Source organism: Cladophialophora psammophila (genome assembly GCF_000585535.1).
Source record: "Cladophialophora psammophila CBS 110553 chromosome Unknown aczJe-supercont1.11, whole genome shotgun sequence".
In the NCBI taxonomy this organism is placed as follows: domain Eukaryota; kingdom Fungi; phylum Ascomycota; class Eurotiomycetes; order Chaetothyriales; family Herpotrichiellaceae; genus Cladophialophora; species Cladophialophora psammophila.
In genome coordinates this window covers 58,862-72,741 of record NW_006912932.1, presented here as the reverse complement: position 1 = coordinate 72,741, position 13,880 = coordinate 58,862, and the positions used below count along the sequence as shown (strand labels likewise).

The 13,880-nt window shown below is 52.4% G+C and overlaps 5 protein-coding genes across 5 annotated transcripts; 1 reads left to right on the top strand and 4 right to left on the bottom strand.

Moving 5' to 3' along the window:
* Nucleotides 1-427: 427 nt before the first annotated feature.
* A1O5_07238 (uncharacterized protein) lies at nt 428-2,305 on the top strand (the record flags this gene model as incomplete). Its single annotated transcript, XM_007747827.1, has 2 exons — nt 428-479; nt 543-2,305. The coding sequence occupies 2 exons, from the start codon at nt 428-430 to the stop codon at nt 2,303-2,305; spliced, it is 1,815 nt and encodes a 604-aa protein (XP_007746017.1).
* A 350-nt stretch (nt 2,306-2,655) lies between these two features.
* Nucleotides 2,656-5,271, bottom strand: A1O5_07237 (uncharacterized protein; the record flags this gene model as incomplete). The annotated part of the gene is made up of 1 exon (XM_007747826.1): nt 2,656-5,271. The coding sequence occupies one exon, from the start codon at nt 5,269-5,271 to the stop codon at nt 2,656-2,658; it is 2,616 nt and encodes an 871-aa protein (XP_007746016.1).
* Nucleotides 5,272-7,204: 1,933 nt separating this feature from the next.
* Nucleotides 7,205-7,804, bottom strand: A1O5_07236 (uncharacterized protein; the record flags this gene model as incomplete). The annotated part of the gene is made up of 1 exon (XM_007747825.1): nt 7,205-7,804. One exon carries the CDS (start codon nt 7,802-7,804, stop codon nt 7,205-7,207), a length of 600 nt encoding a protein of 199 aa, XP_007746015.1.
* An 864-nt stretch (nt 7,805-8,668) lies between these two features.
* On the bottom strand, nt 8,669-10,842 carry A1O5_07235 (uncharacterized protein; the record flags this gene model as incomplete). The annotated part of the gene is made up of 2 exons (XM_007747824.1): nt 8,669-8,851; nt 8,905-10,842. 2 exons carry the CDS (start codon nt 10,840-10,842, stop codon nt 8,669-8,671), a joined length of 2,121 nt encoding a protein of 706 aa, XP_007746014.1.
* A 1,504-nt stretch (nt 10,843-12,346) lies between these two features.
* A1O5_07234 (uncharacterized protein) lies at nt 12,347-13,477 on the bottom strand (the record flags this gene model as incomplete). The annotated part of the gene is made up of 4 exons (XM_007747823.1): nt 12,347-12,828; nt 12,913-13,140; nt 13,228-13,300; nt 13,376-13,477. 4 exons carry the CDS (start codon nt 13,475-13,477, stop codon nt 12,347-12,349), a joined length of 885 nt encoding a protein of 294 aa, XP_007746013.1.
* Between the last annotated feature and the right edge of the window lie 403 nt (nt 13,478-13,880).

Here is a 13,880-nt window from a genome sequence, read left to right as displayed (position 1 = left end):
AAAGAAAGGGTAGCCAAAAAAGTTCGGAAGAAATAAGGGCTGAACTGGGAATTGAACTGAAGTGGATGGTTAGAAAACCTCCTAATATCCTAAGAGAAGAATAGACTCACCCCAGGACCTCTTACAATTAAGCAATGAAAACCCAAAGCAAGAATTCTACCTCTGAACTATTCAGCCGAATTTCACGGATTTTTTTTGTGGAAAAAATCTATATATGACAAAATCTCTTCGGCGATGTCCGGGCTGGCGATTAGGTCGTTTGCTAGGCTAAAGTCTCTCTAGAGGCACCAGTGGCACCAACGGGTGTGCGGGGAAAGTCGCGCTGAATTCTCCAAAGAAATTATTTCGATCGCAAAAAGAACCTACAACGCACCAAAACGCACCCAGCGCGCCGAATCCTATCACATTCCAGAAAGCAATCAAAAAAATGAAGAGTCTGAAAGAGCAGGCCGCTGACTTAGAGCGAAGGAAAGCGATAGGTTGGTCATTAATTCTATAGAAGGGTCGTTGCCGGTCAATTTCACTCACTAAAAGGCTGGCAGATTTCGACCCCGAAGACGATGGGTATTTACGCCCAAGTGACGATGAAGTGTCTGAAGACGAAGACCTGCATGACGATGCCAGCCGAGCGCACTACGAAACAGTGGGGGAGAGCAGACTGCGGCGGCCAGAGCAGCCATTACTGGGCGCAAAATACGGAGGGGTAGCCGTGAGTCGCAAAGCACTCGAAGATGAAGAGGACGGTGAAGATGTGTTTGCGCCCTCAGACGAAGAAGAGGATTTAGACCACTGTGCTGCCAGGGATGAGGGTATCGCTAGCGCTGAAGAGAGTTCGAAAGAGGACGATGAAGACCCGTTTGCTGCCAGGGATGAGGATTTCCACGCCGCCGAAAGGGCTTCGGAGGACGACAAAGGGCCGAGCCCTGGGATGGATCAAAATGAAGAGTTAGAGAGCGACGAAGCGCCGGGAGAGGACCACGTAGGACCCTCCAACAATCTAAGCCTGCGGAACAGCAGTGCCAAGATACCAAAGGTTGTTGATGCGAAGGGAGAAGACTTGCTTGATGAGATGGAGGATGACTTGTCAGGTCTGTCGGAAGACCAGACTTCCAGCGAGTCTGATATCGATATGGGCGATGGAGAAGAAGAAGAAGAAGAAGAAGAAGAAGAAGAAGAAGAAGAAGAAGAAGAAGAAGAAGAAGACGACGACGACGACGACGCCGCCGCCGCCTCCTCGATGTCCTCAACCACTTCATCGTCTTCCTCACGAGATGAAAAGCCTTCTCGAAATGCAGAGCGTCAAGAACTGAGGAAAGCTGCATTCGAGTCCGTATCAACAGCGGCACTAGCGTCTGCATTGTCAGCCGCGGCCAATGCCGATGTGAAGAAGGGTGAAGCGGTCAAGCAACAACGGCGAACGTTTGATCGTCTGCTCGACGCCAGGATCAAGTTGCAAAAGGGCCTTACGACTATGAATGGGCTGCCTCCCTCCTTCGTCAACGAAGAGGAGGTGAAGAGCGCCGCGCGACAAGCTGAAGATGCAGCGTTGGCTCTATGGTCAACTATCGACTCCATACGCTGCACCATTCTTTCCGCCCAAGGACGGACCCCATCCGATGACAAAACCAAAATTAAGTCTCTGAAAAGAAAACTTCCGCTCAACCCGACAAGAACAACCCCTCTCTCAGAGATTTGGGAACATTACAACTCCCTCGACGCACACTCCCACACGCTCCGCCGCGGCGTGATCGACAAGTGGCACGCGAAAACCCAGCCGGTGCTAGATCCGGCCCCGCGATCCAAACTCCTCAAGCCATCTCAAGCGCCCGTCCGCTCGCGCCTCACAGACGTGCTCGACACCTATCTCGCAACCGAGTCCTCCAAGCTCATCGCCCAATCCTACTCGCCAGAGACGCAAGCTTACGACGACGGACCATTCTACCAAACCCTCCTCCGCGACCTGATTGCCTCCCGCTCCGCCAGCGATGCCGCCATTAGTAACAACGCCGTACTGCCCAGCAAACTGCACGTATCGGGCAGCAAACACAAAAACGTCGACAGAAAGGCGAGCAAAGGCCGCAAAGTCCGATACACGGTGCACGAGAAGCTGCAAAATTTCATGGCGCCCGAGGATCGCACCACATGGAGTGAGGCCGCCAGGGCCGAGTTCTTTGGAAGTCTGTTGGGCAGGTTCGGGCCCTTGGATGAGAGAGAAAGGGGGAGTGATGACGACGGAGTTGAGGGCATACAGGCAGACGAGGAGGACACGGGCGAGATTGAAGCATTGAGGCTTTTCAGGAGATAGGACAGCGTGATAGAGAAGAAAATCGGTTAAAGATATTTCATTTCGTAATTCAACAGAGTCCGGCCATTAGGTTCCTGGCTTAATACTTGTATCCTGCGGCCCATACAACGCAACGCAACGCGCTTCTTTTCCAACTGCCATACTCGAATCGCGACAACTGATAATATCGGATTCGGTCAAGCAAGCAACAATCCATATCTTTATAGGATGCCTTCACTGCCTGAAACTAAACCACTTCACGCAAGTCAAGACCCATAGAAACGGGATCATTCCAGGACCGCCAGAGTACCCAGGAGCTCAAACGGTCGATAGGAACACCAAGTCCCCACCCAGGTATTACGAAATCAAATCTATTTCCTTCTCGTATAGCCTGGGACCTGATATGGCGTGGGAACGAACCATTTCGGGAATATGCCTGCTTCGCGCTGACGATGGATATACGCAGCCGTGACGTGTCCATTCTGTGTGAAATTCGATTGGGTATCGTTGTCGAATCCGTGAATTGGTGAGTATTCCCTCTCCAATGGTGGCGGGCGGTCTGGTGAGGATGGGAGGAAGAGTTCAGAGGTGCAAACAGGAGTGGAGTTGAGGTCCGGTTGGAAGTCGTTGGGTTGCGAGCAGAACCGAGGGGGGTGATGTTCGGGAGTGTGGCTGTCTTTTGTATGTGTCGCTGTCGCTGGTCTGTTTTCGCTGCCGGTGATTTGTTCAATGCTGTGTTGAAGAGGTGCCGGCTGGGGTCGGCATGGTTGAGGTGGGAGTGAAGGCGGATCAAGATCAAGATCAAGATCATCCTCAGAAGCAAATTCTTGAGCTGGGCCGATAATGTCATTCAATTCAGATTGGTCCTCTCCGACATGATGGGGGATTTGACTGAGTGGAATACTAGAAGAAGAGTCTTTGATCGTGATTTTGTCGGATTGGCCTTCAAGCTTGGCTTCTCGAGGCTGTTGTGTGAAGGACGATTGGGGGAGAAACCCTTGGGTGCCCTCTTGGGTCGATATCTGTGAGGGATGAGGCATTGACGCAGGATGAACGGAGCTTTGCGTGATTAGTCTTTCCATCGAGAGGGAAGGCGGAGATGAGGTGTGCAAGGTGTCGTTCAGTGGCACCTGTATCATCCTCCTGTGAATGCTCGACGGATGTATAAAGGTAGGCTTCGGCAAGGGTACTCCGTCTGCATCGTTGTCCACTTCAAACGCCTCGCCCTCTGTGTCTGCGCTAGATCTATCTGCCAGTGTGGGAAGCGGTGGGGGTGATTCTGGGGAGCGCAATGTCTCAAGGTCCGGGAGCTCGGAGTATGGGCCTTCATTGTCTCTGCCGGCACATTCGCAACTAACTGGCGACCGAGTCGAGGGCAGAACAGCGCTGAGTCCAGCTTCTGACTGCTCAGGCGAATGCCCTGGTGGATTAGGGGATGACATACGGTGCTGGATTCTGATATTGAACTGCGTGTCATTTGCAACTGGCGATCCGAAATCCGCATCCTCACAACTTCCCTGCAAAGATTTGTTTATAGGCTCTTTTGCGTCTTGTATCTCTCCAGGGATGGGGGATGGTGATATTATGTGGCAATCACGACCTGGAAGAGCGGACTTGACTGGCGTAGCAGGAGCGACAGCAAAGTCTCGGACAATGACGCCTCGATTTGCTTGCTGTGCAGAATCCACCACACCTTCTGCCCTTATATCACTACTTCTGCTAGTAAAAGCGGGACTCAGATTTAGATTGTCCTGACTCCTGGCGATCACAGAGGTTGGTCCACTTCCCTGTCCTTGGCTTGTGGCTGGAATTTCAAAACTCTCTGGAGCTGTACATGGAGTTGTGTGTGGTTGTACAGCCGTGGCGGCACTTCTTACCAATTCAGATGAGGATGAAGGAATTGACCACGAATTTCCTTGAGAATGCTCAGTACGTGCGGGGCGTCGACACCGCTTCTGCTTCGGAAGCTTCAGGACAACTACCTTCCTCTTTGGCGAATGATGGCTTAGAGCCCATCGTCCCTTCCCTGCCGTCCTAGTTGAAGTGGCTTCCACAGGAATGTTGGCCGGTCGCTCAGCCAAAGGTGGTCGGTGACTTCGAGAAGGGGTTTCGTTTGCCTTTCTTTTGTCTTTGTGCGTGCTCGCACACAAGCTCTCAGGAGATTGACTTGAGAGAACAACGGTCGTGTTCTTTTTTGGCGTTTGCGGCAGGACAGAGTATCGACTTCCAGACAATGGGTCCAGCGCAACGTCGTCCTCGCCCTCTATCGAGTTCTTGATTTCCAAAGGGTAGTTGAATGTCTCATTTGCAGTATTGTATTTAATGTCTGCTGCCTGATTCGCCAATGCTTCAGCAAAGTAGTCGAAGTTGTTCACGGGATCGGAGAGGACTTCATTCTTCGCTGCCAGGCGCTTAGAAGTCCTTCTCCCGGATGACTCTGCGTTTTCTACTCCGGTGGACCCAATCTCCCTCTTCCTCTTGCTACGCTTGTGATCTGCTTGACTGGCTCCGTTTGGAGGCGCGTTCTTCTGCTTCGTTGACGGATTCCCTGTGTTCGTGGTTGCTTTGCGCCTCCGAGGCTTTCTGGGGCTGTCGTATGTTCCGTCGAGTTGGGGAACAACGCAGCCGCCGTCCTCTCCCTCCGCAAAGCCAAGCATAGTGTCATCAACGTCTGCGTAGTCTCGTGGGAGAAAATTGAAGAAATCCATCTGGGTCAAGGTAGAATTAGGCTTCTGCACACTTCGTTGGTGCTTTCTTGGTAGCGCGGTTTGTATTTGTCCGTCGTCTAGGTAATGCATATCGCCTTCTTCATGACTCGGAGGGAAGCTTGTGACCCATTGAGCTTGGGTCAGAGTCTGTTGGCTCTTCGAGGGTCGACTGCTGAACGCGTCGTCTGTGTCATGTAGTCGTTGTCGCTTCCTTGCCGCTGAAGATGCGGACTTGGTCTTACACTTGGTGCTGGTGATCGACCAGGCAATATTGGACATGACAAATACATACTACACTCGACCAGAGGAAAAGTGACAGGAGCAAGGCAGGACTGCTGTTTGATATGGCTCGGCGGCATGTTGGTTCCCCAATGTGGCGCACCCAAACGCCAAAATGCCAAGACAGAAAGAGACGTGTTCCGCGTCACGAACACACGTGACACGCGTTAATTGAAAGACTTCCGTCTTTCACACTCCGTACCTCGTACATATTTTCTACCACAATCAGAAGCTTTCAACTTGCCATGTTTCTGTATGTTCAAACTCAGTCTCGCTGCCGCTCTCGGAACCAGACTTGCGTACATCCGCAGGCTTTGCTCTGACACGAGGTTTGTCCTCGCTAGGACCTGGACTGATGCTGATTTTCGTAGTGAGACAAAAGAATTCCTTCAAAGCACGAGTGAAGTGCAGCAGAACGCTTTTTGTTCGAAGCCTCATGTTATCAGAATGAGTCTCTTGAACACTGTCGAGAAGGCCAACAAAGAGTCATTGATGGACAAAGCGTACTCGATCCTTTGTTTCGTTAATGTGGGCTTTGTACGGAATGATTGAATATTATGAGTTTTCAATCACGTCGTCTGCCACTGCCTCCTTCGAGGCATTAACCCTTTGTGTACGAGACTGTCCCTTACCGTGGGACCGAAACCCAAAAGCTATAAATATCTCAAAGCTCTCCTGCCTCGAAAAGCTTCTCCCCATACCAACCAACCAACAAACTTCTTCACTTTTGAGGCGGGAAAGGCAACTGATCAAAACCCTCAGCTATCTCAAGATCATCTGCTCCCTTTTCAATCTGAACTTCTCAGCCTCAAAGGCGAAGGCCTCAACGCCCTCACCCCCCATACCAAAATCCCGTTTCCTATCACACACTGACAATGCCTTCCGATTCGTACTACGGGTCGTCTTCGAGCAGGTGCTACGACTACTCATCTGGCTCCGGCTCGTCATCTAGCAAGTACTATGACTCGACCCCGTCGTTCAGTGAGTGGACTAACGCCTCGGCCGCCTCAAGGTTGTATGCTAACTCTGGCTCCGGTTCATCGTCCAGCAAGTACTATGACTCCTCGTCTGGTTCTGACTCATCGTCCGGTTCTGGCTCATCGTCCAGCAAGAACTATGACTCTGCCCCGTCGTTCAGCGAGTGGACTAACGCCTCGGCCGCCTCAAGGTTGTATGCTAACTCTGGCTCCGGCTCGTCGTCTTGCAAGTACTATGGCTCCTCGTCTGGCTCTGTCTCGTCGTCTGGCAAGTACTATGGCTCCTCGTCAGGCTCTAGGTCATACTCTGAGTCTAGCTCGTCTTCTCGCTACGACTTCTCCTCTTCAACCTCCTACTCGTCTTCCCGTGACTCTGAAAACTATGGTCGTCGCGGCGCAGTATCCGAAGCTGACAGCCACTACTCCTATTCCCGCAAGTAAAACTCTGGGGCCTTTTGCCGATCGTCGAACAAACACCTCAGGGAATCCAAGTTCCAAAGAACAGGTAAGTGATGGATTGATCCGGCCAGAAGCGAATGGGCAAGAAAGGGTGGCGGTAGCAGGCTACTACTGACCCCGGCAACAAAAGGTAAGTGAAAAGGTAAGTGAACAGGTAATGGGGACTCCAGTCTTTTTTTTTCTCAGGGGTTTTTCCCCGGTGATTGTTTACACAGGCCTGACAGTATGATGGCTTTTGTCGCAGTGGTAGGCAAAATACAATTCATCGTTTTCCCCTGATTCTATTATTCCACTTGCTAAATTATTTGGAAATATCCACTAACGCTCGCATCTCTCAACATAATAACATTGACAAGTGAACATCTTCCACCTAGGATGATATGTAACATAAATGAACTCGGGCAAAGATGCAAACAGCAACAACCCGCGTCCGACACGTAACAGAAGTGAAACTTCCGTGCAATGCAGGCGCAGCGATACCTAGCCCTGACTGAACTCTAGTTGCCACGCTGGCACCCATCAATCATATCGGCGCCAATGGGACCTTTACAATCGACTCCCAGGGGAAACTCGCCCGCGCTCTTCCACCAAATCTGATAAGTACTCAAGGCCTGCAGTTCGGGATTCTGACAGGCCCAGAACTTGTTCTCGCCATTCCACAACAGTGGCCCGCCACTGTCGCGGAAGGAGAAGCCCGTGGAAACGGCGTCGGCGGGTATGTTTCCGCCGGCATGAGCGATGCTGAACTGGAAAGGACCCGTCTTGTTCGGCTGGATGTAGCCGTTCTGCCAACCCGTGGGGGCCGAGTGGATGGACAGGAAGGTCAAGCCGCCCTCGGTGTCTCCCGCGACTTTGGCCCCAGACATGACCAGCGGCTCCGAGTACTGTTGGTACTTGATCTGGCCGAAGTATGCCGAGTTGTTGGCGTACGAGAATTTGAAGGTCTGGATTTCGTCGAGGTCGAAGAGGCCTTGATCGCCGACGCTGAGGCCGAATGTGCCGTCAACCGCTTGGCGCTTCTCGCCCTTGATCAGAGGGACAGCAATGGCGGCGGAGAACAAGGCCAGAACGGCAGCCGCGGCGGAGAAGAAGACCATGGTTGGGTGAAGGGATTGGACTTGAACAGAAAAGAGTCCAGATGACGGACAGTAATTTGGAAATTTCTCGATGTTGCGCTCTGCGATACTTTTATGGTCGGGTTCTGCTCTCCAGATGGCGCTGACATCGATAGTGAGTGTGTGCTTCGACGGTTGCGACCCATTTATACTAATCAACCAACTACTTGTGTTAGATTTTCTTGGTGTCTTGTTGTATACTGAGCAACATGCAAGCAAGACATATGACGGACGAGCCATTTTCGCAGAGGTAGCGCCCGCTCTCCTTTCCGCGACGAGGCTATGAATCATGCGAGCCGCAAGGCCACTTCGTACATAGTTCATGTCACGGTCTCTTTTCGCTCGCTCGCTTGTCTCAGCTCCGCTCGCATGGAAACAGAGCCTAACCCTGTTTTGGAGCTTAAAGTGCTTGATTCTGCTTAGTGCGAATTGGTGCGAGCCACAAGCTCCGCCAAAACTTGTGCCACTTGTTTTTCCATTCAGCTTGCCGTACGGCGTATTACATTGTACCAAAGAAGAAAAGAACATGAAGGGAAAAAGAGAATGTTTGTGCCTGGTTAGGACAAAAGGGCTAAATTGAACAATTACACATGTACTAGGTACGTATCATGCGCGATGGCCCGTAATTGATAAAATATATTTTGTTTCCGCTTTGAAACCCTTGAAAAGTAAGTATTATGTTGCGTGCCCGTTCCATTACTTACGTGCCCATCAGCCTGTTATGTGATGACTCCACCTCTAGTCGTCCATGACTGATATATTCGCTGGAACCAAAGACCTCTTGGTTCCCTGCGGTCCTTCACCGCATCTCGGACTGATCTCCATCTGCTTCGTGGTTCCATTTCTTTACAGCGTCCTTCGAACAATGTTTGCGTGTTTGTGTCGTCCGAGGTGGTGGCTGTGGCTTCGCTTCCTAAGGCCCGAGTCGATCTGATCAATGGGACCCTCGGCCGTAAAGGCGGACCATGCGTTGCACAGATTGCTCACGCTGGAAGGAACCTCGACTGCTGGAAGAAGGTCGGTCCTCTCCTATAGAAACAGTAAGCCAACACGCTAGGAACAAGGATCCGAGTCTCACTTACCAGGATGTTCATGTAGAGACCAGCGCTAACATGCCATGCAATGTGGCAGTGGAAAGGCCACACGCCTGGGTTGTCGGCGTTTAGTTGAAATGCCATGTATCCACCTGGTCGAAGCTGGACAACATCCCGTCTCATCGGGTTAGAAGGGTTGACGACGCTACCGTCCCACCGCCCATTCCCTTCGTTCAAAACAAACATGTTGTGGCCATGAATATGCATGGGATGCACGAGAGGGCTGTCGTTATTGACGACTATGGTGAAGCTCGTGTTGCTACCAAAGTTGTACACATTCCATTCCTCGGGAAAGCTGTCGTTACCAGCAATTGCGAGCGGGAGAATAGGATCGTTGTAATCGGTGCGGAAAGTAGAGCCGTCCATAGTCCATAAGAAGTGCCCTGTGGCGTTGATTTCAAAGTTAAGGTCGACCTGGACGGTCGTGCTTGAGTGTGGTGGCGTAATGGGTACATATGGGACAGTCTGGCTTAGTGGGTCATTGGCACACTGTGTTTCATCGATGGGCCAGGCCTGTGAGGTCGGTTCGGAAGTCGTGTTCGCGTTCTGATAGTAGACGATTCCAAGACCCACAGGCTGCTGGGTACGCCCGCAACGCGGAGGGATTATAGATCTCATCCAAACCGCGGAACTGGGGGATGCGGTGGCATGAACGATCACGTCCGCGCGTTGGCCCACCCCAAGGGTAACCACATCGGTGGTATATGGCTGAATGGGGACGAAATCATACGCAATCACAGTAAGAGTGTGGTTGTCGATACTGAAAAGCTGTGTGGCTGCCGCGCCAGCATTGATAAGCCGCAGCCGATAAGATTCCCCAGAGTTAAATTGGAATTTCGACAGACCTGCGTTGGGGGTGCACGTCGAGTTGTCTTCCATTGAGGAGCAGTCATAGAATCCCTTGCCATTGATGAGATTGTTGTCCGAGAATGGACCGATCTTAGAGAGATCTGTGCTCATAACATCCGCGACCAGTGTGTTGTAGTCCTCGTGGAAGTAATCTGACAAGATGACCGGTCCAAGATCCTCGTCATATACAGCGTTCTGGGGTCCGTGAATGATGATCGCACCGAGGACTCCGCCAGCAGACTGCGCACTGTAGTGAGAGTGATACCAAGACGTTCCGTAAAGATCGGCGTTAAAGGTGTAGGTGAAGGTTTGTCCAGGGGCAACAGGGCATTGAGTGATGCCAGGTACACCATCTTCGAACGGAGACGCTTGTTGCAACAGCCCGTGCCAGTGGAGGGCTGTGCCTTCCTCGGGTCCTGTAATGCTATTCGTGACCGTGACCTGGATAGTATCCCCCCAATTGGCTTCGATGGTAGGACCGGGGTATGCGCCGTTAACATACAAGACCTCCAATTCAACACCATCGGGAGCTAGATAGCCTCGCGAAATCTCGAAAGTATACGAGCGAACAACTCCGGTGACAGGGGCCGATGTATACGGATTGGTGTTGCTTGCTGTTCGGTCTCCCCAAGGAAACCCTCCCGATGGTGCCACAGTGGAATTGCATTGTCCTGGTGCGTCTCCAATATATCTGTCGTATTTGGGCGCCCAAAGCGTGCCGAGCAGCGATTTACCGTTAGTCTTGCTCTGAGGTAGCCCGTCGATTCCTAGAGATCCGCTATGTTTGGGAATGCCAGTGCTCGCCGCGCCCTGTGGGAATACAACGGTTGACAAGGATGCTGGCAACTGGGCGGTCCCAACGATTTTTGCGCCAGAATACGAGACTCGAGCAGGCTGGGAAGGACGTGAAGGTGGCGCCACCGCATTGGAAGTAGTTTCAGGATTGCTGGGATTGACGGGATTGCGTGCAGGCGCTGGAGCTGGAGCTGGGGCCGGGGCAGGAGCAGGTTGATGGGCAGGAGGTGCGGGAGCTGCGGCACCGGGTCTTCCAGGAGGACCTGCTGAGACTTCTGGCATGGCTTGGAAGAAGGCTGCTAACAGCAGCACCAGCCATGCTGAAGCGCGTGCCATTCTTCAAAGTGACGGCAACCAAAGAAAGGGAGAATTCCGTACCAAACGAGCGGACGACGCTGACTTGCGTCAATGTAAAAAGAAAAAAACGAACGGACGACGCCAATGGCGCCAACGATATCAAAAGAGTGAATGCAGAAATCAATGGCAGACTGAGAGCGAGAAAGAACAAACCTGATATCGACGGACGATCCAGGCTTAAGAAATATGGTCGCCCTCTCCGGCCGACCAGGCTGCCCGGTACCGCCGCTTACAGCGACGTTTCGTAATAGACTCGACTGTGGAAGCGAACGGCGACAAAACTGCCATGATGAACTGATGTCGAGGCTGGTCCCTTTGCGGGACTTGGCCAGTCAACATGAACCCAGCCAGACATATGGAGCCTTGTGGCGTATCCTGGTCTTGTCAAATGTGCCACCAGTGTGCAGGAGATGAAGATGGAACAGCCTGATCAGGAATCTTATCGGATTGCGAAGCCTCGCTAGCGAGCGAGGGGCAGAGACACGGATGTGCGGAAAAAAGGGGGCCCCTTCTGTCGGATACCCGAACTGTACGTACAGAGAACTCCCTGCAGCCCATCAGTGGACTGTGTCTCCGCGAACCTCATACTCCATAGTAAGGTCTTCGACCGATTTCCACTCTGCCTTTGTCGACGGTATCATTGACGGGTCTCGTGGAGCAGCGGGAGGCCGGCTCGGGGTTCTCGTCAGCAAAGATTTGTCCTCCGTACTCGTCCAAGTTCAGGTGCATATGCAGTCGTCATATCAGGCACGCATTATCTTATCAGGGATGCGGTTGAATGATGGAGGCCTAAAGGATATGTGGGACGAGCTTTGGCTTCGATAGCTTGACGGGCGGAAGTTAAGACTCCCCTCAAAGCTTAGGAAAGCTTACCTCGACGCGACGGCGAGAGTGGAACAGCTGGATTGGGCCGCGTCGGCTCCCGAATATGGCAAGGAGGGCTCGTTCTGGCTCGCTGTGGCTGGTGTTCCACGGAAAAAAAGTACTGGTGGTGTAAGATGGAGAAGTTCAAAACGCACAAAAGACATGCGCGTCGCCTGACGCAGCTAGACTGCGCACCACGTGAGCACGTGGCTGGCCGCACCGACTGCCGGCCTCAGCCTTCATTTCAGGGGGAGAGCCAGAAGAGCGCAGTTGAGCTCAGTTGACGCAGCCAGCCAATTTCCCCCCTGTACCAAGGCTGAAGCTCTATGCCCGTCGCGGGAACAAGCTGACATAAAACGCGGAATGTTCATCACTCAAGCACGGAAACATGATCGCCACCATCGCCGGCAATATTCATGCCATGTATGCGATGGAATACGCTTGAATGCGGTAACTTCGGCCAGGTACCCAGTACTCCTGAATACTCCCTGCTGCTGCTGCTGCTGTTGCTGCTGCCACCATTGACGCCACTACCACTCGTATGGTATCCAGGGTGATTCCACACTCACAGCCTGCTCTCTCTCCCCTTGACCTTATCCTTCTCGTCATCCCGCAGCACGAAGAACCATTTCACGCCCAGCAGATTCGACCACCCGTCGCCACAAAGGCCCTCCTTGCGAATCACCTCCAACATCTTGTCGAGCCTCTCTTTGCCCTTGACCTCGATAGTGAGGCTCTCTAATCCTTCAGGCAGCCCGTCCACTCCCGGCACGAAGTTTAAGCGGGCGTTTGTGAAGACTAGCTCGCTCCCCTGTTTCTCCACTCCGAAAAAGTCCTGCCACTGCTGGGCGGCGGCGTCGACGTCTGTTTTGCCCGGACTCAGGCGAAGGGTTGCCTTGACCAGCTTCAGGTGTGCGCAACGCTTCATCCCAGCCGAGTACTTTTCGTAGTCCGATCCGCAAGCGTGCCAGGGACTGAAGGGACTGTCCAGGGGAGTAGGATTCGTGGCCGACGGTGCATGGGAATCTAATTCTGGCATCATCCCTCCTTCGCCGCGTCAGTCTCACCAGCTGTTTGAGCAGGAGGGAAGCTTTGCGTATGTCTCGGTTCCGGAATACTCGCCATACTTACCAGCAATCCCCTTGGGATGATACTGGACACACTCGACATCTCCGTGCGGATGGCTGAAGATGACCTTGGCCAGGTTCCTCGACTCAATGTATCTTCTTCTTGCGGCAGCATCCAAGGTCTGCATGATGATCATATATCCGCCATCGCCTCGTTTTTGAAGTAGTTTCCCCACTGTCGTGTCAGGCTTAAAAGGGGAGCACACTTCGATGATGTCGCCTCCAATAGCCACTAGGTTTTACATAAGAGACAGCAGGTCGGTTAGAACTGGGCATAAGAACCAACGTAACAACGTTCAGGACAGCGGGGGGCCCATACCTAGAAAGTTCTTCAGACCCCATCGCGCCACCTGCGGGTCCACGAATACAACTTCCGTGTCAAGAATCCTTGTCTTTTTCATATTATCGTCACAAGGTGAGCTGGAATGCGTCCGAGTTGACTGGCCAGGACAGAAGTTGTCACCTACCAACAGATCTCGAGCGCGGTCAAGGTCTTCTGCAATGAGCGCAATTTGTCTCAGCCTGGTTGGAGCAGTAGTTGGAATGTCGTATTCCTTGGTGTTTGCCATGATTCAACTGAACGCCTCTCTCACAGGAAACAGCGACAGTCGACGATCAGCAGTGGCGCGGTCAGCATGTACTGTATTCAGCAATATCCAACCTCTCTCACCGCCTCGCTATCAAATTCCCGTAGGATACTTTGACAAGTGGATTTGGATTGAAAGAGGGATCGAAATCGGCGGTGAGTCTACAGTACTGTAGAAGGATTGCAATAAGCTGGATGTTTTGGACGCCTTGGGACACTGGGCGGATCGACGTGTATGAACCTCGGCTATCCCATACAAGGCTACGAGGCTACGAGGCTGGGCTGAAGCTGGGCTCTCAGTTCCTCGCGATCATTACGGCCGCCAAACCCGAAAGGCGGGCAGATTAAAATGCCTGAGTGGGCATGATACCGAGCAAGATCTTCAA